The sequence below is a fragment of the Triticum dicoccoides genome, chromosome 3B, assembly GCF_002162155.2.
Source record: "Triticum dicoccoides isolate Atlit2015 ecotype Zavitan chromosome 3B, WEW_v2.0, whole genome shotgun sequence".
Lineage (NCBI taxonomy): Eukaryota > Viridiplantae > Streptophyta > Magnoliopsida > Poales > Poaceae > Triticum > Triticum dicoccoides.
In genome coordinates this window covers 604226247-604252576 of record NC_041385.1, presented here as the reverse complement: position 1 = coordinate 604252576, position 26330 = coordinate 604226247, and the positions used below count along the sequence as shown (strand labels likewise).

At 44.3% G+C, this 26330-nt stretch overlaps 1 protein-coding gene across 1 annotated transcript; it reads left to right on the top strand.

Moving 5' to 3' along the window:
- The first annotated feature begins 6619 nt into the window (after positions 1–6619).
- Positions 6620–9097, top strand: LOC119277380 (L-ascorbate oxidase homolog). The gene is made up of 3 exons (XM_037558664.1): positions 6620–7018; positions 7121–8224; positions 8319–9097. Exons 1-3 carry the CDS (start codon positions 6756–6758, stop codon positions 8620–8622), a joined length of 1671 nt encoding a protein of 556 aa, XP_037414561.1. The 5' UTR covers positions 6620–6755; the 3' UTR covers positions 8623–9097.
- The last annotated feature ends 17233 nt before the right edge of the window (positions 9098–26330 follow it).

Genomic DNA, 26330 nt, shown 5'->3' with positions numbered 1-26330 from the left:
GCTCTGACGTTTGTGGTCTAATTGCCCCCTTTAAATCTTTATTTTATTGCACGTAGGAGTGTTTGACCTGCTGGTACTTCGTAATGTGCCTTCATAGAAGGTATATATTTTATTAGTCCAGACTGATCTTTGAGAGAAAAACAGTGTCACCCTGGAGCATAAAGAATCAGGATGCCATCGCATGACCACGCAACTTACTCGTTGCCCAATTTACACGGGCATGACCGTACGAGCATGTGATAGTACCCACCCACACCATCACACACACGCACTCACAGGACAGTCTATTGTACTATTGAAAACCGGACAAAGTCTTCCACACGCTCCTCATTATCGGCGGAAACGTTGCCTCATGCAAACGCTGCTTGCTATACATGGGAAAGGTTGCCTCATCCATGGGCTACTCACTATCGACGGGAAATGTTCCAGGGGCGGAACCAGGGTCATGCACACGCTCCTCGCTGTCGACCGGAAACGTTACCTTATCCACACAGTGGCGGAGCTAGCATTTGACATCAGGGTGGTCCGTCTTAAATTTTTTTTTTGATAACTAATATGACATGTGAACATTCTAACTAATTATCAATAGCACATAGAAATAGATTAATATGGTCTTACGAACACACTAAAATTCTCAATTAATTCTCAGTTTTGCATAAAGAAGCCTACATAGTAAATAGTACATGGACCATAGCACATACCTTGAAAAGTTTAAAAAGACTATCTTTCTGGCCTACGTTTTTGCATTGCCATGAAGGTGTCAATTATGTCATCTTCATTCACCTCGGAGAAAGCATCCCTCTCAATGTATGTGACTAGGCAATCATCCAAAAGACTATCACCCATCTTATTTCTCAACTTGTTCTTGACAAAACTCATGGCAGAAAATGCTCTCTCAACATTTGCCGTTGCCACTGGGAGAATCAATACCAATTTTAAAAGCAAGTACACCAAATGATGAACTATATGTCTCTCCCTGTTTGGACAAGCTTAACAGAGAGATCAACAAGATTTCCAAGGCCTTGGAAATTCTCATCATTTCTCATGTCATCAATATAGTTATCAAGTTGTAGTTCAAGGTGTATCAAGTCGGCACTTGAAAAGTCTTTGGGATAAAAATCAGCAAGTCTTCGTACCTTGTGTGCATCAAAAGAAACAAATGAGTTAAAGAGATTATGTATCAATTTTGAAAGCAATACAAAATTAGAAGCAAGTTTGCATACCTTTTGTGCATCAAAAGCAGCAAATGAGTTGGCGGGATTCAAAGCAGACATACAAGATAGCAGCTCCATATTGATCTCATCAAACCGATTTTCAAGCTCTTGACTAATTTGATCAATGACTCCAAGAAAAACTTCTCTTCTAAAGTGATCATCATTTGTTTGGGGTCGAGCAAACCGTGTTGATCTTCCATAAGGCACATAATTATCTTCCATTATAGGAACTTGAATGCCATGCTTGTTACAAAATAGTGTGATCTTTTGCAGAAATGCATCCCACCCATTATCCCTAAGCTCTTGTATTCTACTTTTTGCAGTTCTAACAAGTGCCATTGCAGTAAGAATATCTTGGTCTCTTCTTTGCAAACAATCAGACAAATCACTTGTGTATCCAAGAATGACAAGCATCAAGTGTGCATTGAAAATAAAGTCAAATGACTCGAACACTCCAACAATAGTATGAATTTTGGGCCAATCACTTCTTTGTGAAGCATCTTGTCCAAGAGTTATGAGCACATCATGGATTGTGGGATACATAGCAATAATGTTAAGAACAGTCTTGTAATGAGAGCCCCACCGAGTATCACCAGGCCTAGGTAACCCCATCTCTTGATTCAAACCACTCCCGGTTTGTAACTCACCACATTCAAGTAGTTTCAGGATATTCTGAAGTCTAGCATCTCGAAGCATGTCATGACGCTTACAAGACACTCCAATAACATTCAGTAATAAAGACACTCGATCAAAAAACCACACACAATCATCATTTCCCTTGGCAACAGCAACAAGAACTAGCTGGAGTTGATGTGCAAAACAATGAATATAATAGGCAGAAGGTGACTCTTTCATGATCAATGTTTTCAATCCTTTAATTTCTCCTCTCATATTACTAGCCCCATCATATCCTTGCCCACGAATTTGTGTTATAGTCAAACCATGATCAGTAAGTAAAGTTTCAATTGCTTCCTTAAGTGACAATGAAGTAGTGTCACCTACATGAACAACTCCAAGAAAGTGCTCAGACGGCCTCCCTACTTTATCAACAAAACGCAAGCATAAAGCTAGTTGTTCTTTTATGTGATACATCACTAGACTCATCAGCTAGAATAGAAGAGTGCTCATCACCAAGTTCATCAATAATTTGCTTTCTAGTAAGTTGTGCACAACATTGAATAATCTGATGTTGTATCTGATGAGATGTTAATTGGCAGTTATCTGGTGCATTCTTCAAAACATACTTATTCGCCTCCTCACTATTTGCTGCAAGCCACTCCAATAGCTCAAGGAAATTTCCTCTATTGCTAGACTGTTCACTTTCATCATGCCCACGAAATGCCAATCCTTGATGAAGAAGAAACTGCAAGCATCTAAGTGAATACTTCAACCTCATCTTGTAAAGACGCAGATCCTCACTGTTCACCTTCACAAAAAGATCATCAATAGCTGCACGAGGATTCACAAATAAGTTATATCTCTCTTGAGCTGTATTATGCACACTTGATACGCAACCAACATGCTTAAGAAGAGCATCTTCTCTATTCCAATTACTCCAACCACCATCAGTAAATGCATTAGTTCCCTTACCACTAGTTTTTTTCTCTTTGAACAAGTAACATACAAAGCAAAATGCAGATTGCTTCTTGATACTATATTCAAGCCAACTATGATTATGAAGCCACAAAGGATTGAATGAACGTTCTCTACTCCCAATTGTTCTTTTCTTAAAGTCATGTGCATAAGGTTTGAATGGCTTTTTAAGGATATATGCTCTTCGAACTGCGTCTTGATCATTGATAGGATAACTTGCAATGGGTAGCCTGTCCCCGGGATCATGTTTAAGACGACTAAAATCATAAACCGGTGGTGATGGCGGTGACACATCCTCAGTTTGCTCTATGGCCACATTTGACATAGACAATGTTGGTTCTTCAATTTGCTCTTCGATCACAACCGGCATACACACAATTTCGCGGGTCTGCTCTTCAGCCACATCCGACATATTCTCTGCCTTCTTCTTCTTCCCTATCTTCATAGCTTCTCTTTGAAAAAGAGAAACAATGTCTGCTGCCCTCTTCATTCTTCAACAAATCTGTAACAATACTACTTTCTATCAGTACTGCTTCCTATCACTAAAGCTAACTGAGGCAGAACATAGTGCAAAAAAGCAAACCCTAAATCATAAATTAGGGGTAAATCATGGATTTGGGGTATTTGTTTTCAGTACCTCACCTCACTGCAGCCGGATTTGGAGGGGGCGAGGCCGCGAGGGTAGGGCCGCTAGGCAGTTGCCCGACGAGCGGCGGCAAGGGCGCAGCCGCGCAGGCAGCCGGACTCCGGCAGGGCCAAGGCAGGGGCTAGCCGCGCGCGCAGGCGCAGGGAGATGCACCCGGAGCCCTGGATCGAGGGTCGGGCGGGGCGGCGGGCGGGCTGGAGAAGAGGCGGGAGGCGGCCGGCGGGAGCTTCCTCGGCGGCGGCAGGGGCGCCAGGCGCGAACGGCGAGGCGAGGCGGCTATTGTGGTTGAGGCGTCGAGCAGGTCTGCAGGTGCATCGGGGCTTTTTTTTTCGATATGGACCTGGTTGTTTATTAGGCTCTTTTTTTTCTGGCCCATCTATAATCTATAGGTATATGGGCTATCTCAGAATCCCAGGGTGGGCCGCGGCCCACCCTGGCCACCCTATAGATCCGCCACTGCATCCACACCCTCCTCACTATCGACGGAAAATGCTCGAGGAGCGGAACTAGGGTTTTGAGCATGGGCTGACAAGAAGAAAATAACTGCACATGTCACACAAGATGTATGGTATAACACATAAACATGCCATATCGTGTGCTTTGGTTTTTGCTTATTTGGAACTTGTACTCGTGCCGAAATATTGTCAACCAAAAATCAGTTTGTCCGCTCAATTAGATTCACATTTTCAACGGTAGAGTGACACTAAATTATTCTCTCTTCATTCTTGAAGCATAACGAAACTTCAAAATATGGATAGAATTCCAATCAGTGTTCTATCTTTTCCCTTGTGCAATTCAAATCCTTGTGCACCCGACGTGGAATGGAGTGACGAACAGCTAAGAACATAGGGCTCGTGTATTTCCCACTCTCCATGAAAAGACCCCCTCTGCCGGAAGGAGGGATCTGCTCTCGTTTTTGTTAGGTTTAGTGTCTTGGTTGGGGTTGTGTGGTAGTGGCGATGCCCCTCAGTAGGAATAATGTCTTCCACGTTCGGTCCCGGTCCTGGCGGTGCGCCTAGCGTCGTCGGAGGGCGCGTGGAGGTGTGTTTCCGCTGGATCTTGCGGGATTCGGTCAATGTTGGTCTTCAGTGGATCTGTTTGGATCCAGTTTTTGTTTGGATGTTTATAGGTTTGATCCTTTCAATCTATAATTCTCTTCATCAGCGATGATTATTGCTCTGGTGCGTTGGTCCCTTGAGGCCTTAGCACGATTACTTTCCTGCTATCGACTTCAACAAGGTTTGCCCGACTCCAGTGTGGGAGGGGTGATGATGGCGGTACGCCTTCGGCTCACTTAATGCTTGTAGTCGTCACTAGGTGGCCTACGAACCTGGTTATAATTTTTGTTACCTCTAGTGTTCTTTGTACTGACATGACTGATTATGAATAGATCAAAGTTTCTCTCAAAAAAGAATTATACCTTAGTACTCATAGACTAGATAGAAAGGTTTTAGCCAATAATTTGGATCTATTTAACAAAATTACCAATTACTCCCTCCATTCCATAATATAAGATGCATCAGTTTTGTGCAAGTCAAACTTATATACGTTTGACCAAGATTATGGAATAAAATATCAACATATACAATGCAGAATAAATAAATAAAAAATCTTTTCGTGATGGATCCAACGGTACAAGTTTGGTACAGTAGATATCGATATTTTTATTCTAAAAATGTGGTCAAGAAACTTAATACACCTTATATTTTGAAACAGGGGGTAATACACACGGACTAGATAGAACTAACCAATAGTTTGGTTTTGCCCGGTATTTTCTGGGTTTTTGTTTCTCTTTTTCTGCTTTTTTGCTTAGCTTTGTTCTTCTGCTTTTGGGGGATTTCCTGGGTTTCCTTCATTTTTCCATCTTTCTCGGTCTTCTATTTTCTTGAATTTTCAATTTAAGTACAACTATGTTTTTTTGCGAGGGTTGAGTACGACTACGTTATGTGATGGAGTACAAGTTGGGTTACTTATGGAGTACATGGAGTACATGCTGCATGATGGGATCACAGGTGTGCTACGCAGGGAGTGTAGATTCTAGCGGGGAATACATATTGGGTTCTCGTTTTTTTGCATGGTAATACATATCTCATTAATAAAATAAAGTTTAGTTACAAGCCACGTGAACACTGTCTAGGGAGTACATTTTGCACTACCCGTGGAGTACAAGGTGCGCCGTGTGGTACATGTTATATTGTGCTGAGAGCACAAGTTGTACTGCGGAGAGTACAAGTTGCAGTACATGTGAGTACTTGTACCCTCTAAGAAGTACAAGTATGTTACTCCATGAAGCACATGTAGGCGTGTGACCGTGAGGCGCACAAGTTTGTTATATTTGTTAGTCACAAGGCTACAAGTTACATCAAAGAAAAAAGTACGTCGAGACCTATGAATATGGGGCCTAGTTTCGACTCGAGAAACAAAATACCGAAAACAGCTTGTAATTCGAACATCGGTTTAAAAGATATTCCATTAGAAAACAGATAAAAATACGTGATATGATTTGCGAGAATATATGATAAAAATCAGATAAAAACACGTAGCAACCTCCCATTCCTTCTGATAGGAGAAGATCCACTATAACTCTCTGGCGACACAGATGACACATATTCTTTGCGTCACTTGCCACCACCTGAAGAGGGTTCGGGGTAATCTTTGCAGAATGCAGTCCTTAACCAACTGATGATTTCGAGGGAAAAAAAGAAGAAGCAAGGTTGTGAGTTGTAACGCGATCCCCGTACGTACAGCTGACAAAAATGGGAAAACCGTTCCCGTACAATGTGATCCTGAACGTTAAGATCACAGAGGCACAGTACAGTTGGGATGGACCCAAAGTATCGGGATAGGCCAGATAGGAAGTTGAGTAGATACTCTACCGTCTAGGATCGACCTGGAACTTAGCATCGGTTAGGATCATCTTCGTGGCACCAACGGCAAAGTACTTGGCTGTCACCGAGACACCGACCGATGGCATGGCAGTGCGCCACGGCCACGCAGGGGGGTGTGGCATGCATGGAGGAACAGGTCAAGAATAGAGGGAGACCGACCGCAGGCGGTGGAGCCCGATAGATCGGCGAGCGGACGCGCGGGCGTTGCGGCCGCTGGAAGAAACCAACCGCACGCAGCCATGGCGCCTCGACACATATAAGCCCGGACCCTCCCCGGCCTCCTCTGCCTCCCCCCGTCCCCTCCCATCTCCACCGCCGCATGTGCCCGCCGTCGCGTTGATCGATCCGCCGACCAGCCGGAGAGGGAGCGAATCTATCCGTATACACAGGAGGAGCCGGAGAGACGAGGGGACGATGACGGCTGGGCCCAAGATGCGCGCCGGCGCCGCCACCGCGGTGCTGGCGCTGGCGCTGCTCGCCGTGGCGGTGCGCGCCGAGGACCCCTACCTCTTCTTCGACTGGAAGGTGGCGTACGGGACCAAGTCCCCCATGGGCACGCCCCAGAAGATGATCCTCATCAACGGCGAGTTCCCCGGCCCCACCATCAACTGCACCTCCAACAACAACATCATCGTCAACGTCTTCAACCAGATCGACCAGCCGCTCCTCTTCACCTGGTACGCCTTGCGTTTCTTTCTATTCTGTTATGTTGTTACTGGTAAAATGGAAGTAGGATCATTCTGCATTGCGTACTACTACGTGTGCATGCATGCATGCAGGCACGGGATCCAGCAGAGGAAGGCCTCGTGGCAGGACGGCATGCCGGGCGACATGTGCCCCATCCTGCCGGGCACCAACTTCACCTACAAGATGCAGTTCAAGGACCAGATCGGCACCTTCTTCTACTACCCCAGCATCGGCATGCAGCGCGCCGCCGGAGCCTACGGGCTCATCAGCATTCACAGCCGCCCGCTCATCCCGGTGCCCTTCGACCCGCCGGCCGACGACTTCGGCGTCCTCGTCGGCGACTGGTACACCAAGGACCACACCGTGCTGGCCAAGAACCTCGACACCGGCAAGGGCATCGGCCGCCCCGCGGGGCTCCTCATCAACGGCAAGAACGAGAAGGACGCCTCCAACCCGCCCATGTTCAACGTGGAGGCCGGCAAGACGTACCGCTTCCGCGTCTGCAACGTGGGCATCAAGACCACCCTCAACGTGCGCATCCAGGGCCACGTCCTCAAGCTGGTCGAGATGGAGGGCTCCCACACCGTGCAGAACGAGTACGACTCAATGGACGTCCACATCGGCCAGTGCCTCTCCTTCCTCAGCACCGCCAACCAGAAGCCCGGGGACTACTTCTTCATCGCCTCCACCCGCTTCATCAAGGGGGTCAGCACCATCACTGCCGTGATGCGCTACAAGGGGTCCAACACCCCGCCGGCGGCCAAGCTGCCCGACGCGCCGGACGGATGGGCCTGGTCCATCAACCAGTGGAGGTCGTTCCGCTGGAACCTGACGGCCAGCGCCGCCAGGCCCAACCCGCAGGGGTCCTACCACTACGGGCAGATCAACATCACCCGCACCATCAAGCTCTCCAGCAGCCGCGGCAAGGTCGACGGCAAGGAGAGGTACGCCCTCAACGGCGTGTCCCACACCGACCCTGAGACGCCCCTCAAGCTCGCCGAGTACTTCAACGCCACCAAGGGAGTGTTCGAGTACAACCTCGTCACCGACACGCCGCCCAAGGAGGGCACACCCATCAAGGTCGCCCCCAGCGTCATCACCGCGGAGCACCGCACCTACATTGAGATTGTCTTTGAGAACCCCGAGAAGAGCATCGACACCTTCCACCTCAACGGCTACGCCTTCTTCGCCGCCGGGTAAGACTACGTAATTTCATGCAACTACTAAGCTGCATGCCTGATCATCGATCGGGTCTGTCTGACCGGTGGATGGATGGATGGGTGGATGCAGCATGGGACCGGGGCTATGGACGGTGGAGAGCAGGAAGACATACAACCTCCTGGACACGGTGAGCCGGCACACGATCCAGGTGTACCCGAGGTCGTGGACGGCGGTGATGCTGACGTTCGACAACGCCGGGATGTGGAACTTGAGGTCCAATCTGTGGGAGAGGTACTACCTGGGGGAGCAGCTGTACGTGAGCTGCACCTCGCCGGCCAGGTCGCTCAGGGACGAGTACAACATGCCCGACAATTCCCTCCGCTGCGGCAAGGTCGTCGGCATGCCGCTGCCGCCGCCCTACACCATCGCATAAATTACTCTCCCCCAGCTCCATTAATTCCACTCCACTCCCCTCCATGAGAGAACGCTTGCATGCATGGTGCTGTACACACTACGTACGTACAACGACAACAACAGGAAGAGCAGGAGAGTTTTTTCGTTTCTTCTTTTTTTTCGTACGCCCCCACGTCCACTCTTCTTCTTGTCAGGTTCACTCTCTCTTTTCGAGGAAAATAAAAACAACAACAAAGGGGGGCTCATCGTCATGTGGGCGCCACCTGTCATCGGAACGAGGATGATGATTTCAGAACAAGAAGAAGAGAGATTGGCCGGATACGAAGCTCGATCGGGACGCCCTCTCGAATCGTTTACGTTGTAATAGGAGTTAATTAATTCTATCTGATGATCATCATTTATCCAATAAGTCCTTCGGGCAAATTGGTTATTGTGTGTCTATAATCCCATACTATATATACGTACATGAGCGCACCTTTGCGGTTTTCATTCCATCTTCTGTTTTCTCTAACTTCCCTTGGATGGAACTTAATTAAAATCTGGTTCACTGTACCTTTGCAAAACTTTCTTTGGGTTCAGTGTACCTTTGCAAAACTGTCACAATGGATCGCGATAATAAAAAGCGAAAGAAAACACTAGCATAAGCTCATCAGATCCATATATATATATATGAACGAATCATAAACCTCAATCTGTATGGCCGAACACACCAAACTTGTAAGCCACAAACTTTCTGACTCCATGGACTCCATGGCGTCGTCTGACAAGACTTCGGCACAACAGGAGAAGAACCGTAGTACTTGCTGACACGGCACCCTTCGCCAGAACGTTGCCGATGAAAATCGAAGGGATCGCACAATAAAAACTTTTGACAACGTCTATGAAGATGCAACATTCTCCTCACCTCGCAACACGACGACGGGAGGTGAGGGATAGTGAAAATCATTTTTTTTTTGCTTTTTTAAACACAAACTACTTTTTTTTCTAATAGGAACTACACAACTATGGTATGACATAATGGAATATGCAAAACAGAAAAATTAACAACCCCTAACACCGATGAGCTGCCATTGACGAGAACCATCGACCCCGAGAAGAACATCTATGCAACAAGGAACCAACAACGCTGCCACAAAGACTCCACCAAAGGAATCCTCTTTGAGGTTTTCTAAGCCTCATGAGCCCCCGGAGCTATCCCGAATTTGAAGACAATGAATGCACCTTGCAAAGTCCTTGGATCAGTGAGAACTTCACTGGCAAAGAAAGCAATCATCGTCCGCGTCCACTGTAGAGTTGTAAAGGAAGAAGAGCGTTATCCAGCTTGTAGAAGAACCGTACAACAAACAACAAGTTTTGAAGAATGGCAACGGATTAAATCTGAGGACACAAACTTTCACCGACCATTTGCTGCAGCAAATAGGATGACGTTAAGATAAGAAGAGACCAGAGAAACCTTACTCCAACACGCCATTGTTCCCCAACTCCTATTTGGCGCCTTCAGCGCCAGAGAAACCTTACTCCAACACACCATTATTCCCCAACTCCTATTTGGCGCCTTAAGCGCCAGTTAGTGTGTATTTTGCTAACCAGCACATACCCCCTCCGCAACACCGGCCCATGTAGGGTTTTTTCTCCACCAGATTTTCCCATTTCTTTTCATTTTATTCGTTTTTAGTTTTCTTTTTCTTTATTTTTTTCATTTTTAGGTTATCAAATTCCTGAACTTTTCCCAATTTCATGAACCGTTTTTCAAATTTGAATTTTTTTACTTTTTTTTGTGAACTATTCTTCAAGTTTGAAACTTTTTATTTTTTTTACTTTTACTTTCAGATATGTGAACTCTTTCCCAAATTTTGTGAACTCATTCACATTACGAAATTTTTTCAAATCTTTTTCTGAACTTTTTTAAAATTCATGCACATTTTTTCATTTTCACAAACTTTTTTTAATCATGAACTTTCCAAGACTTGAATTTTTTTTTAAAAATATTATTCTTTACAAATTTAATCAACATATTTTGTTTTAAAAGGGGTTGAAATTTTTTACAAATTTGTTGAACTTTTTTTCATTCTTTTGTGAAATTTTGCATTTTTGAAAAGTTAAAGATCACTGGTGTTCCCCTCAAGGTGATAGCAGGCCCATCAATCAAGCAATTTTTTAAAAAGTTAAGTTGGGCATGCCCGTTTGCGTTTGGGGGTCCGGCCTGGTCTGGGCGTTCAGCGTATGGCTTGCCTCAAAAAAAAAAAAGCTCAGCGTATGGTGGAATCTCCCCCAAGCACCGCCACTTCACGAGCCACACGCGAACGCGATCTGGCGCCACTCGTACCAATTAAACATTAAACCGCCTAGTCAAGGCTAAAGTCCACTTAAGCATAGAATAAAATGCAAAAAACTAAAAACGCGTCTGCACGCTGTCCTAGTCCTTGCCGCCGTTGTCGTCACCGATGAGGTCGATGAGGGGTGGCAGCGGCCCAGCCTACGGGAATGTGCTCTCCCCCGCCGCCAGCACCGCTTCCTCCAGCATCTGCTCTTGCGGCGGCATTGCTGTGCGGTGGGGGCACTTCTCCTCCACCTGCTCGCAGCGCTTCGCCTCCCGCTCTCGTGCCCAGCGGGCGTGGCGCTCCTCCACGTGCTCAGCCTGCATCTCGTGCTTGCCGTCAGCCCGCTCCCCACCAGCCAATGCTGCCTCCATCACTCCAGCCCCCCTCCCCCTCCGGCGGCGTGTCTATGTGGACAGGAGGTTGATACGTCCATTTTGCATCATGTTTTCTTACTGCTATTTATAATGTTTTTATCCATAATAATGTTTTTTGGAGTAATTCTAATGCCTTTTCTCTCATAATTTGCAAGGTACACATCAAGAGGGAGAATTCTGGCAGCTGGAAATCTGGACCTGAAAAAGCTACGTCAGACTACCTATTCTGCACAACTCCAAACAAGCTGAACCTTCACGGAGAATTTTTATGGAATATTTAAGGAATATTGGAGCAGATAACTACCAGAGGGGGCCCACCAAGTGGGCACAACCCACGTGGGCGCGTCAGGGAGCCCAGGCGCGCCCTGGTGGGTTGTGCCCTCCTCGGCCCACATCTGGTGCCCATCTTCTGTTATATAAGTCATTTTGACCTAGGAAGAATAAGGGGAGGACTTTCGGGACGAAGCACCGCCGTCTCGAGGCGGAACCTGGGCAGGAGCACTTTTGCCATCCGGCGGAGCGATTCCGCCGGGGAAACTTCCCTCCCAGAGGGGGAAATCACCGTCATCATCATCACCAACAAATCTCCCATCTTGGGGAGGGCAATCTCCATCAATATCTTCACCAGCACCATCTCATCTCAAACCCTAATTCATCTCTTGTATTCAATCTTGTTACTGAAACTATAGATTGGTGCTAGGGGGTGACTAGTAGTGTTGATTACATCTTGTAGTTGATTACTATATGGTTTATTTGGTAGAAGATTATATGTTCAGATCTATTATGCTATTTAATATCCCTATGATCATGAACATGTTGATTATTTGTGAGTAGTTACTTTTGTTTTTGAGGTCGCGGGAGAAATCATGTTGCAAATAATCATGTGAATTTGATATGTGTTTGATATTTTGATAGTATGTATGTTGTGATTCCCTTAGTGGTGTCATGTGAACGTCGACTACATGACACTTCACCATATTTGGGCCTAAGGGAATGCATTGTGGAGTAGTAAATAGATGATGAGTTGCGAGAGTGGAAGAAACTCAAACCCCAGTTTATGCACTATTCCGTAAGGGACCGATTGGATCCTAGAGTTTAATGCTATGTTTAGAATTTATTCTTAATATTTTCTCGTAGTTGCGGATGCTTGCGGGAGGGTTAATCATAAGTACGAGGTTTGTTCAAGTAAGAATAACGCCTAAGCACCGGCCCACCCACATATCAAATTATCAAAGTAGCGAACACAAATCAAACCAACATGACGAAAGTAACTAGCTGAAATTCTCGTGTACCCTCAAGAACGCTTTGCTTGTTACAGGAGACCATTTTGGCATGTCCTTTGTCTAAAAAGGATTGGGATACCTTGCTGCATACTTATTTTTACTACAGTTACTGGCTCGTTACAAATTATCTTGCTATCAAACTACTCGCTTCTTACAGTTTCAGCACTTGCAGACATTACCTCACTGAAAACTACTTGTCATTTCCTTCTCCTCCTTATTGGGTTCGACACTCTTACTTATCAAAAAGATCTACAATTGATCCCCTATACTTGTGGGTCATCAAGGCTATTTTCTGGCGCCGTTGTCGGGGAGTGAAGCGCTCTTGGTAAGTGGAATTCGGTAAGGAAACATTTATATAGTGTGCTGAAATTTATTGTCACTTGTTACTATGAAAAACAATCCTTTAAGGGGTTTGTTCGTGGTATCTTCACCTCGTCCGGAACCACAATTAGTTACCGCTCAACCTACTACACCTACTAAAAATATTAAATATGAAATCCCTTCGGGTATGATAGAACAACTGGTAGCTAATCCCTATGCAGGAGATGGAACCGAACATCCTGATATGCACTTGATACATGTGGAACAAATTTGTGGATTGTTTAAACTTGCAGGTTTACCCAGGGATGAAGTGATGAAAAAGGTTTTCCCTTTATCTTTGAAAGGAAAAAAGCATTGGCATGGTATAGGCTATGCGATGATATTGGATCATGGAATTGGAATCGTTTGAAATTGGAGTTCCATAAAAAAAATATCCTATGCATCTAGTTCATCGTGATCAAAATTATATATATAATTTTTGGACTCGTGAAGGATAAATTATCACTCTAGCTTGGGGGAGACTTAAGTCGATGTTATATTCATGCCCCAATCATGAGCTCTTAAGAGAAATTATTATTCAGAATTTTTATGCTCGGCTTTCTCGTAATGATCAAACCATGCTGGATACTTCTTGTGCTAGTTCTTTTATGAAGAAAACTATTGAATTACGGTGGGATATTTTGGAAAGAATTAAACGCAACTCTGAAGATTGGGAACTTTACGAAGGTAAAGAGTTGGGTATAAAGCTTAAGTATGATTGTGTTAAATCTTTTATGGATATCGATGCTTTTCAAAAGTTTAGCACTAAATATGGACTTAACTCTGAGATAGTAGCCTCCTTTTGTGAATCATTTGCTACTCATATTGAACTTCCTAAAGAGAAGTGGGTTAAATATCACCCACCTATTAAAGATGAAATTAAAGAACCAGTACCAGTTAAAGAAGAAACTGTACTTTATAATGTTGATCCAGTTGTTCCTTCTGCTTATATTGAGAAACCACCTTTCCCTGTTAGGATAAAAGAACATGCTAAAGTTTCAACTGTGGTTAACAAAAGCTATGTTAGAACACCTAAACCTGATGAAAAAAAATAAAGTAGAACCTAGCATTGTTATGGTTAACGATCTCCTGGAAGAAGATATGGATGGGCATGTTATTTACTTCTGTGAAGAAGCTGCTAGAATTGCTAAACCTGGTGGAAAAGATAAACATAGACCTGTTGTTGGCATGCCTGTTATTTCAATTAAAATAGGAGATCACTGTTATCATGGTTTATGTGACATGGGTGCTAGTGTGAGTGCTATTCTCCACTCCTTATATGAAGAAATTAGAGATGAAATAGCACCTACTAAAATGGAAGACATAGATGTTACTATTAAACTTGCTAATAGAGATACTATATCACCAATTGGGATTCTTAGAGATGTTGAAGTCTTGTGTGGGAAGACAAAATACCCTACTGATTTTCTTGTTCTTACCACCCCACAAGATAAATTTTGTCCCATTATATTTGGTAGACCTTTCTTGAACACCGTCAATGCTAAGATAGATTGCAAGAAACAAATTGTGGGTGTTAGCTTTGGTGATGAGTCTCATGAGTTTAATTTTTCCAAGTTTAGTAGAAATCATCATGAAAAAGAATTGTCTAGTAAGGATGAATTAATTGGTCTTGCTTCTATTGTTGTGCCACCTACTGATCCTTTAGAGAAATTCTTGCTAGACCATGAGAATGATTTACATATGCATGAAAGAAATGAAATAGATAAGATCTTCTTTGAACAACGTCCTCTGCTTAAACACAATTTGCCTATTGAAACTCTGGAAGGTCCTCCTCCACCTAAGGGTGACCCTATGTTTGAATTAAAACAATTGCCAGACACCTTGAAATATGCCTATCTTGATGAAAAGAATATATATCCTGTTATTATTAGTTCTAACCTTTCAGAACATGAAGAAGAAAGATTATTGAAAGTTCTAAGGAAGCATAGAGCTACTATTGGATATACTCTTAACGATCTTAAGGGCATTAGTCCCACTCTATGCTAGCACAAGATTAATATGGAACCTGCTGCTAAACCCGTTGTTGATCACCAACGTTGGTTAAATCCGAAAATGAAAGAAGTGGTAAGAACAGAAATATTAAAACTTCTGGAAGCAGGTATAATCTATCATATAGCTGATAGTAGATGGGTAAGTCATGTTCATTGTGTCCCTAAGAAAGGAGGTATAACTGTTGTTCCTAATGATAAGAATGAGCTTATTCCACAAAGAATTGTCACGGGCTATAGAATGGTAATTGATTATAGAAAAATAAATAAAGATACTAGAAAAGATCATTACCCTCTGCCTTTTATTGATCAAATGTTAGAAAGACTATCTAAGCACACGCATTTTTGCTTCCTTGATGGATACTCTGGCTTTTCACAAATACCTATTTTACAATCTGATCAAGAAAAGACCACTTTTACTTGTCCTTTTGAAACATTTGCTTATAGATGTATGCCTTTCGGTTTATGTAATGCACCTGCTACCTTTCAAAGATGTATGAATGCTATATTCTCTGACTTCTGTGAAAAGATTGTTGAGGTTTTCATGGATGACTTTTCTGTTTATGGGAAGTCCTTTGATGACTGTCTAAGCAATCTTGAGCGACTTTTGCAGAGATGTGAACAAACAAATCTTGTCTTGAATTGGGAGAAGTGCCACTTTATGGTTAATGAGGGCATTGTCTTGGGTCATAAAATTTCTGAAAGAGGTATTGAAGTAGACCAAGCTAAGGTTGATGCAATTGAGAAAATGCCATGTCCTAAGGACATCAAAGGTATTTGTAGTTTCCTAGGTCATGTTGGTTTCTGTAGGAGATTTATTAAAGACTTCTCTAAAATTTCTAGGCCTCTCACTAGTCTTTTGCAAAAGGATGTTCCTTTTGTTTTTTATGATGATTGTTTAGCAGCCTTTGAAACACTCAAGAAAGCCTTAATTTCTGCACCTATTGTTCAACCACCTGATTGGAACTTGCCTTTTGAAATTATGTGTGATGCTAGTGATTATGTTGTTGGTGCTGTTCTAGGACAAAGAGTTGATAAGAAATTGAATGTTATTCATTATGCTAGTAAAACTCTCGACAGTGCTCAAAGAAATTATGCTACTACTGAAAAAGAATTTTTAGCAGTGGTGTTTGCTTATGATAAATTTAGACCTTATATTGTTGATTCGAAAGTAACTGTTCACACAGGCCATGCTGCTATTAAATATCTTATGGAAAAGAAAGATGCTAAACCTAGACTTATTCGTTTGGTTCTCTTGTTACAAGAATTTGATTTACATATTATTGGTAGAAAAGGAGATGAGAACCCCGTAGTAGATAACTTGTCTAGGCTTGAAAATGTGCTTGATGACCCACTACCTATTGATGATAGTTTTCCTAATGAGCAGTTAGCTGCAACAAATGTTGCTAATAGTACTCCTTGGTATGCTGATTATGCTAATTACATTGTTGCTAAATATTTACCTCCTAGCTTTACATACCAACAAAAGGAAAAATTCTTCTATGATTTAAGACATTACTTTTGGGATGACCCGCATCTTTATAAAGAAGGAGTAGATGGTATTATTAGACGTTGTGTACCTGAGCATGAACAGGGATAAATCCTATGGAAATGTCACTCCGAAGCTTATGGAGGGCGTTATGCTGGAGATAGAACTGCTCACAAGGTATTGCAATCTGGATTTTATTGGCCTACTCTCTTCAAGGATGCCTGTAAGTTTGTCTCATCTTGTGATGAATGCCAAAGAATAGGTAATATTGGTAAGCGTCAAGAAATGCCTATGAATTATTCACTTGATGTCAAACTATTTGATGTTTGGGGATTTTATTACATGGGACCTTTTCCTTCCTCTAATGGGTATACACATATTTTGGTTGTTGTTGATTATGTTACTAAATGGGCAGTAGCTATTCCAACTAGTAGTGCTGATCACAACACCTCTATTAAAATGCTTAAAGAAGTTATTTTCCCAAGGTTTGGAGTCCCTAGATATTTAATGACTTATGGTGGTTCACACTTTATTCATGGTGCTTTTCGTAAAATGCTTGCCAAGTATAATGTTAACCATAGAATTGCATCACCTTATCATCCCCAGTCTAGTGGTCAAGTTGAACTTAGTAATAGAGAAATAAAATTAATTTGCAAAAGACTGTCAATAGGTCCAGGAAGAATTGGTCTAAGAAATTAGATGATGCACTTTGGGCTTATAGAATAGCATATAAAAATCCTATGGGTATGTCTCCTTATAAAATGGTTTATGGAAAAGCTTGTCATTTGCCTCTTGAGTTAGAACATAAAGCATACTGGGCAGTTAAAGAACTCAACTATGATTTCAAACTTGCCGGTGAAAAGAGGTTATTTGATATTAGCTCTTTTAGATGAATGGAGAACCCAGGCTTATGAAAATACAAAATTATTCAAAGAGAAAGTTAAAGGATGGCATGACAAAAGAATCCAAAAGCGTGAGTTCAAAGTCGGAGAATATGTTCTTTTGTACAACTCTTGTTGTAGATTTTTTGCAGGAAAGCTCCTCTCAAAATGGGAAGGCCCATATGTCATTGAGGAGGTTTACCGGTCTGGAGCCATCAAAATAAATAATTTTGAAGGCACCACCCGAAGTTTGTCTATGTGCAACGAATAAAGCATTATATCTCAGGTACACCTATCAATGTTGAAATTAATATTATCCAAACTTTGACACCGGAAGAACACATAAAAGAGTCCTTCCGGAACACCTCAAAATCGTCAAAATAAGGAGGTACATGATACGGTAAGTAAATGGTCTCCAAAATATCCGTAAAAATATATTTTGTTAGTTTTGGAATATTTTAGAATTTTGGAAATAAAGAAACTCCAAGGAAACGTCCCCTGGTGGGCATAAGACACTAGGACGCGCCAGGCATGCCTGGTTCGCCCAGGTGGGTTGTGCCCACTATTGGAAATATGCCCTATAGGCAATAATAAAATGGTTATTATTATATTTCCTTGTTCATGATAATTGTCCATTGTTCATGCTATAATTGTATTAGCCGGAAACCCTAATACATGTGTGAATACATAGACCACAACATGTCCCTAGTGAGCCTCTAGTTGACTAGCTCGTTGATCAATAGATGATCATGGTTTCCTGACCATGGACATTAGATGTCATTGATAACGAGATCACATCATTAGGAGAATGATGTGATGGACAAGACCCAATCCTAAGCATAGCACAAGATCGTGTAGTTCATTTGCTAAAAGCTTTTATAATGTCAAGTATCATTTCCTTAGACCATGAGATTTTGCAACTCCAGGATACCGTAGGAATGCTTTGGGTGTACCAAATAAAGGTACACTACAGGTATCTTCGAAAGTGTTTGTTAGGTTGGCACGAATCGAGACTGGGATTTGTCACTCCGTATGACGGAGAGGTATCTCTGGGCCCACTCGGTAATGCATCATCATAATGAGCTCAATGTGACTAAGTAGTTAGTCACGGGATCATGCATTACGGAACGAGTAAAGTGACTTGCCGGTAACGAGATTGAACGAGGTATTGGGATACCGACGATCGAATCTCGGGCAAGTAACATGTCGATTGCCAAAGGGAATTGTATACGGGATTGATTGAATCCCCGACATCGTGGTTCATTCGATGAAATCATCATGGAACATGTGGGAGCCAACATGGGTATCCAGATCCCGCTGTTGGTTATTGGCCGGAGAGCTGTCTCCGTCATATCTACATGATTCCCGAACCCGTAGGGTCTACACACTTAAGGTTCGGTGATGCTAGAGTTGTTATGGGAATTAGTATGCAGTTACCGAATGTTTTTCCGAGTCCAGGATGAGATCCTGGACGTCACGAGGAGTTCCGGAATGTTCCGGAGACAAAGATTTATATATGGGAAGTCCTTATTCGGTCACTGGAAGTGTTCGGGGGTTTATCGATATTGTACCGGGACCACCGAAAGGGTTTTCGGGGTCCACTGGGAGGGTCTACCTGCCCTAGAGGGCCCTATGGGCTGAATATGGATGGGAACCAGCCCCTAAGTGGGCTGGGCACCAAACCCCCCGAGGGCCCATGCACCTAGGGTTGCGGGGGAAACCCTAAAGGGGGCGCCCCCCTTGGCCGCCGCTCCCCTCTAGATCCATCTTGAGGGGCCCGGCCCCCCTCTCCCTTGCCCCTATAAATAGAGGGAAGGTGGGAGGGCTGCCGCACCCCTTCCCCTAGCGCAACCCTCTCCTTCCCCAACACCTCCTCCTCCATAGTAGTGCTTGGCGAAGCCCTGCGAAAGAACTGCAAGCTCCTCCACTACGTCGTCGTGCTGCCGGAGCTCTCCCTCGACTTCTCCTCTTCCCTTGCTGGATCAAGAAGGAGCAGACGTCCCCAGGATGTACGTGTGTTGAACGCAGAGGCGTCGTTCGTCCGGCGTAGATCGGATCTTCCGCGATTTGAATCGCCATGAGTACGACTCCATCATCCGCGTTCTAGTAACGCTTCCGCTTAGCGATCTTCAAAGGTATGAAGATGCTCATCCTCTCTCTCTCTCTCTCTCTCTCTCTCTCTCTTGTTGCTAGAATCTCCTAGATTGATCTTGGTGATATGTAGAAAATTTTGAATTGTCGCTACATTCCCCAACACCCACCTGGGGCACCTTCCGGACTCTGTTTTTCTTCTGTATATTTGTCCTGCAAGATAAAAAATCTATATATACTTCCCGAACCTGTTAAGCACCGTATCGCGAAGAAATCCTCTGTTCTCTTTTCTTGTTGTTCCTGGTTAGATTTATCAAGCCAGACATCATGTCTTCTTGCTCCTCCAACAACATGGAAGAAGATGCTTGGCTGATGAAGATCGAGACAAAGAGGGAGGAGCTTACGGACATTGTCAAGGGAGGCAAGGGCAAGGAAGCTACCGTAAATCCATCCCCGATGTCAACACAAGCACTATTGGCCGAGGAGGAGGAAGAAGCTTCTTCACCACCAAAGGAGAATTGAGTATCGGGTATGGGCACTCCCCTTGGCTTCCGCCAAGCTTGGGGGAGGTGCCCCGGTATCGTATCATCCCACTATCTTTTTGTTGTTATTTATCTTAGTTCGATCTTTTTGCTTTAGATGAAATAAAGTTAGTTCGATCCTTTCTTATTTGAGAGTCTGCTTGGTGATCTATCCTCGTAATCGTGTGCAAGTTATATAATAAAGTTAGTCTGAGTTTTGCTTTATTTACTTTCATGTTGCAAATAAAGAAAAGAAATAAGAAATGAATAATAAATAAATAAATAAAATAAAGGAAATAAATCAATAAGATCATATACTAATCCTATGGTAGGTGATAGCACCACATAAGGAAAAGTATAAGTAGGAAAATTTATTAGAGATTGACAAACAGAGCATTAGTCAATGATGTAACTCATGAAAGAATTGATAAGGGAATAGAAGATTCACATATAAATATACTATCCTAGAAATCTTTTTTGATTGCGAGCCCTCATCAAAATATTCTTTGCCAAAATTGTTGACGTTGGATAAGGAAGACAACTTAATGATTTATTTATATTTATATTCACATAAAAATCATATTGTCATAGATGCTTTAACATGTGATGCTTGCCCCCTATCTTTGCTAGCCAAAAATTCCGCACCAAGTAGAGATACTACTTATGCATCCAAAACCCTTAAACCCAAATCTTTTTCAAGTGTCCACCATACCTACCTATGGATTGAGCAAGATCCCTCAAGTAAGTTGTCATCGGTGCAAAAAGGCAATAAAAATTGCTTCTAAATATGTGAGATCATTTAGTGTAAGAGAAAATTGAGCGTTGTACGAATTTGGATGACAAAGAATAAAAGCGACATACTGCATAATAAAGGTTGTCATACTAAGGGATCAAGCATGCAAACAAATAAGCACATGACAACCTCTGCTTCCCTCTGTGAAGGGCCTATCTTTTACTTTTATGTACTTACTTTTATGCAAAGAGTCAAAGTTTTCCTTCTATTCCTTTTTATTTTCTCTTTTGTCAAGCATCATGTGGTGAGGAAAGATCTAGGCACATATGTCTCGTTGAATATAGATAGCATGAGTTATTATTGTTGACATCACCCCTGAGGTGAGTATGTTGGGAGGCGAAACTATAAGCCCCTATCTTTCTAGGTGTCCGGTTGAAACGTTCCGCTCATTGGTACGAGGTGAGCGTTAGCAATCATAGAATACTATATGATGGTTGAGTATGTGGACTTGCTAAAAGGCTCCGACACGTGACTCTTCCTGAAAAGATGATGAATTGTAGTTGCAAAGTTGACTAAGAACATAGTTTGTTGGTTTCTAATAGAGTTTTTTGCTTTATACTTCGATTATGTGATGAACTATTACTTATTCATGGGAAGTATATGATGCAAGTTCAATGATAAAAGTCCTAGTTCAATTTTTTTGCTGTTATAATAATCAACATGATGCTTCTATGTCCGTATTTTTTTTATCGACACCTCTCTCTCAAAGCATGTGGACATATTTTTCGATTTCGGTTTTCGCTTGAGGACAATGCTAGGTCTAAACTTGGGGGAGTTGATACATCCATTTTGCATCATGTTTTCTTACTGTTATTTATAATGTTTTTATCCATAATAATGCTTTTTGGAGTAATTCTAATGCCTTTTCTCTCATAATTTACAAGGTACACATCAAGAGGGAGAATTCTGGCAGCTGGAAATCTGGACCTGAAAAAGCTACGTCAGGCTACCTTCTGCACACTCCAAACAAGATGAACCTTCACGGAGAATTTTTATGAAATATTTAAGGAATTTTGGAGCAGATAACTACCAAAGGGGCCCCACCAGGTGGGCACAACCCACGTGGGCGTGCCAGGGAGCCCAGGCGCACCCTGGTGGGTTATGCCCTCCTCGGCCCATCTTCGGAGGCCATCTTCTGGTATATAAGTCATTTTGACCTAGAAAAAAAATAAGGGAAGGACTTTCGGGACAAAGCGCCGCCGTCTTGAGGCGGAACCTAGGCAGGAGCACTTTTGCCCTCCGGCGAAGTGATTCTGCCGGGGGAAATCATCGTCATCATCATCACCAACAACTCTCCCATCTTGGGGAGGGCAATCTCCATCAACATATTCACCAACACCATCTCATCTCAAACCCTAGTTCATCTCTTATATTCAATCTTGTTATCGAAACTATAGATTGGTGCTAGGGGGTGACTAGTAGTGTTGATTACATCTTGTAGTTGATTACTATATGGTTTATTTGGTGGAAGATTATATGTTCAGATTCATTATGCTATTTAATACCCCTCTGATCATGAGCATGTTGATTATTTGTGAGTAGTTACTTTTGTTTTTGAGGTCACGGGAGAAATCATGTTGCAAGTAATCATGTGAATTTGATATATGTTCGATATTTTGATAGTATGTATGTTGTGATTCCCTTAGTGATGTCATGTGAACGTCGACTACATGACACTTCACCATATTCAGGGCCGAGCCGTCAAAATCCGAGTCCCTGTGCCAAACTCTCAAATGAGGCCCATCGCTTTGAAAAAAAAACTATAATAGATTTATTTGTAGTTGCTTTCTTTCTAAGATTGAGTTAAATCATCTATCTTTTATTTTTCTTACATTTTTGTTAATCAAATTCATATTCTCTAGATGGATTTTGTAGTGGACATGACTTGGATCTTGAAACACCAGACATCTAGACAAATTGATGCATATCAAACAGTTAGAAACAAACTATTTGTAGAGCTGCTTGCTAGGAAAATCGTAGACTCACTTGGGATCCGAGCGATGGACGTCGAACTTTTATGGTTGAACTGCTCTGGACAGGTGCGGGGAATGAAAGGAAAAGCGAGCAGCCTAGAGGCGAGATCGATCGACGATCACGTGGAAGAAGACGAAGTAGCCTGTATTACGGGGATTGAAAAATTAAAGGGACAATGAGGTAGCACCTGTCCATGAAGTTCCCTTGATTACTTGAATTAGTGCGTCTCCGGAACATGGCCGTATGCCTGACCTAATCACCCGCTCGATGTTGCAGCACCACACTGATGCGGTGCTTCCTTGCGTTGCAAGCCTTGCCGCTGCTGATCCTCTGCTGCGTCGCTTACCTGCCGCTGCCAGTCCGCCGCTGCGCCGTTAGGGTTAGAGATCAGGATTCCAGCACTCACATGCGAATGATCAGTACGTATGCCCCAGGGCCCAGGCCATCGGATTAGCCACGTATGCGATGCTAATTAAGCGGCCTGCTAGCTCGACGTTATTAATGGGGCCCCTCCTACTCGGAGGCCCTGTGTGGCCGCACGGGCCACACACCCCTGTGCCCGGGCCTGACCATATTTGGGCCTAAGGAAATGCATTATGGAGTAGTAAATAGATGGTGGGTTGCGAGAGTGACAGAAACTCAAACCCCAGTTTATGCACTATTTCGTAAGGGACCGATTGGATCCTAGAGTTTAATGCTATGGTTAGAATTTATTCTTAATACTTTTCTCGTAGTTGCGGATGCTTACGGGAGGGTTAATCATAAGTAGGAGGTTTGTTCAAGTAAGAACAACACCTAAGCACCGGTCCACCCACATATCAAATTATCAAAGTAGCGAACACAAATCAAACCAACATGACGAAAGTAACTAGATGAAATTCCCGTGTATCCTCAAGAACACTTTGCTTGTTATAAGAGATTGTTTTGGCCTGTCCTTTGTCTAAAAAAGGATTGGGATACCTTGCTGCATACTTATTTTTACTATCGTTACTGGGTCGTTACAAATTTTCTTGCTATCAAACTACTCGCTACTTACAGTTTCAGCACTTCCAGACATTACCTCATTGAAAACTACTTGTCGTTTTCTTCTGCTCCTCGTTGGGTTCGACACTCTTACTTATCGAAAAGAGTTACAATTGATCTCCTATACTCGTGGGTCATCAGAGGCGCGCTCACCCACTCGCAGACGATGCCGGTCCACATATACGTCTCCTCGGGCCAAGCAGGCGTCGTGAGCGTGCGCTCGGGCTCAGCCTTGGGCTCGAGGACAGGCGGCGGCAGCGGTAGCCGGGGGTAGAGCGAGTCCCCCACCGCAGACAGCGTGAGGGCCTCTTCCAGGCCATCCCAGTGCGCGTCCTCGTCGTGCTGGCTCTCTTGCGTGCTGCATCGCCGCCTCTAGTGCGATCTCGTAGGTCGCCTCCTCTTCTCCCGGCTTGACCTCGGGGGCGGCGTCATGTAGTCGGGGTTGAGTTGCATGCCGCCGCGGCGGGCGACATCGTGCTCCATCGCGAACCAGGCCTCCCAGTTGGGGGAGTCCGGGCGCATAGGCTGCGAGGCACCGCTGCTCTGGCGTAAGGAGGGCGCGGCACTGACACACCTCCTCTGTATGCGCCCGCGGCGACCGCGACACCGTCGGCACGGGGATGCCGTGTGTGTCTAGATGCCAAGTGGAGAAGGTTGACATCCGGATACGACAGCGGCTGGCGGTACTGCCAGTGCTAGCGCGTTTGGTGCATCGGGATGTACAACCTCTCCCGTGGCCCGCCGAGTGGAGGAGTCTGCGTGGACGACGAAGAAGGCGCGCGGGACGAGCTGGCATCGAGGGTGAGCTTGCCCTTGTTTTTGCCGAAGAATCTCATGACAAACTAGAGTATTGTGGTCGCCGATGAGGAAGTACGTGTTGCCAGATGTGGACGGGGGAGAAATAGATGAGGCCGTCCCAGCACGCTTCGATTTAAAAAACAACGACGTAGCAGATGCTTCCACACGCTGCCATACGGGTCCGAGTTAGATGGCTGCATTTACCACGACCGAATATTATAATTGCATGGCCGCTATGTGGGCCCGTAGTGAACACTAAGCAGACGCGTGGTTCATGTCTGCGCAAACTAGGCTTAAATTTGGGTCTGAAATGAATTACGGAGCGGAGGCTGTTTGGGTCTGGGTCGGCGGGCCGAAGTTCGGATCATTTGGGCCACGGTAGGGAGAGCCGGCGCGGAGGTGGAAGACGGAGTGGAGCAAAGACGAACCCCTCCAAAGCGCACGCGCACACGCACGGGGCACGGCCCTCCGCGCCGCCGGCCGCGCCCGCCTCACCGGCCGACCAAGTTCATCCGCATTTCCCCTCCCTCGCGCTCGTCGAAACCCCTGCCCTAACACACGAACGACAGCAAATCCAAACGCGCTCTTAATTCCAAGCTATGCGTTTCTGCGATCTAGCATCACGAGTTCAGAGCAGCTTCGTGTTGACGCTGGAACGCGTCACACGAACACGTCGATGTGTACCCGCGGCGCCGAGGGAGATGCTCCGCAACTCACACCGCGGGAGGCCGACTTCTAGCGCGATACGCAAGACAGCAAGCCGGCGCTTTTGGGACCAGACGCCCCGCTCGCCCGGGAGGGACCCCATCAAGGCTCGCGGCGACGATTGGCTGCTCAAGGTCGGCCTTACCGCCCCTAGAGCCTCATGGATTCGCAGCCTCCAATCTTGAAACGATGAAGAACGAGAAGAAAGATACAAGGGGAGAGATAAAAGTAGATGAACACGAAAAAGTATTAGATGTGTTTGTTCGATTGGTGTTGTTCAATCAGCCGTCACCCCTTAGGTATATAAGAGGCGGCTGGACTTCCCGTGCAAGGAAAAGTCTTGGATTCACGTTCAAAACCCTAGTTAAATTCGGATTGGTTTTGTCCGAACTTTCCAAAACTGTTCGGTTTAAACTGGCTGCACCTTGCGGGTCTTTTTTGTGGTGGTAAACGATCTCGGATGGAAACGAGCCCAAAAGCAATCTTGACCGTTTCGACGAGATGAACAACTTTTGTGTTGAACGTTTTTTGATCAGAGGTCATCTTGAGGGTTAAATCGGTCGCACGAAACGGGCTATCCCTCGCGCTACCCATCAGACAGGGTGTCTGGTGGGGCGCGCCAGTTTTTGCCTCCTGACAGGGCTGTATTCCGATGGCTCTAACTTTTGCGTACGAACTCGGATTGGAACGATTTTTATATCAAAATCAATCGTTTCGACGAGGCGAAGACAATCCGTGTAGATAATTTTTCCATTTGAGGTCGTCTTGGGGGCTTAATCAGCCAAACTGTACTCTGAATATAAGATCTTAGTACTTTGAGCATAGTTTCGGTCTTCGAGATGAAATCGTACTGCGATGACCCAAACTTCAAAGATTTTCATATCGACAATACGGAAATCTTTCATGAAGATCACTTCTCTATTTGAGGCCATCTTAAATAAGTTATTGACCGTGCCAAAATCTGGTGTCAACACATGCCCCCTGTTTTTCGGCAAAGTTTGTGTGCCGAAAAATAACTTCCGCATAGCTTGTTCTAAGGACGATGTCAACACTCCATCGGCCATTTTGCATGTTCTTAGAATGACAAGTATATATCGTCCATTGC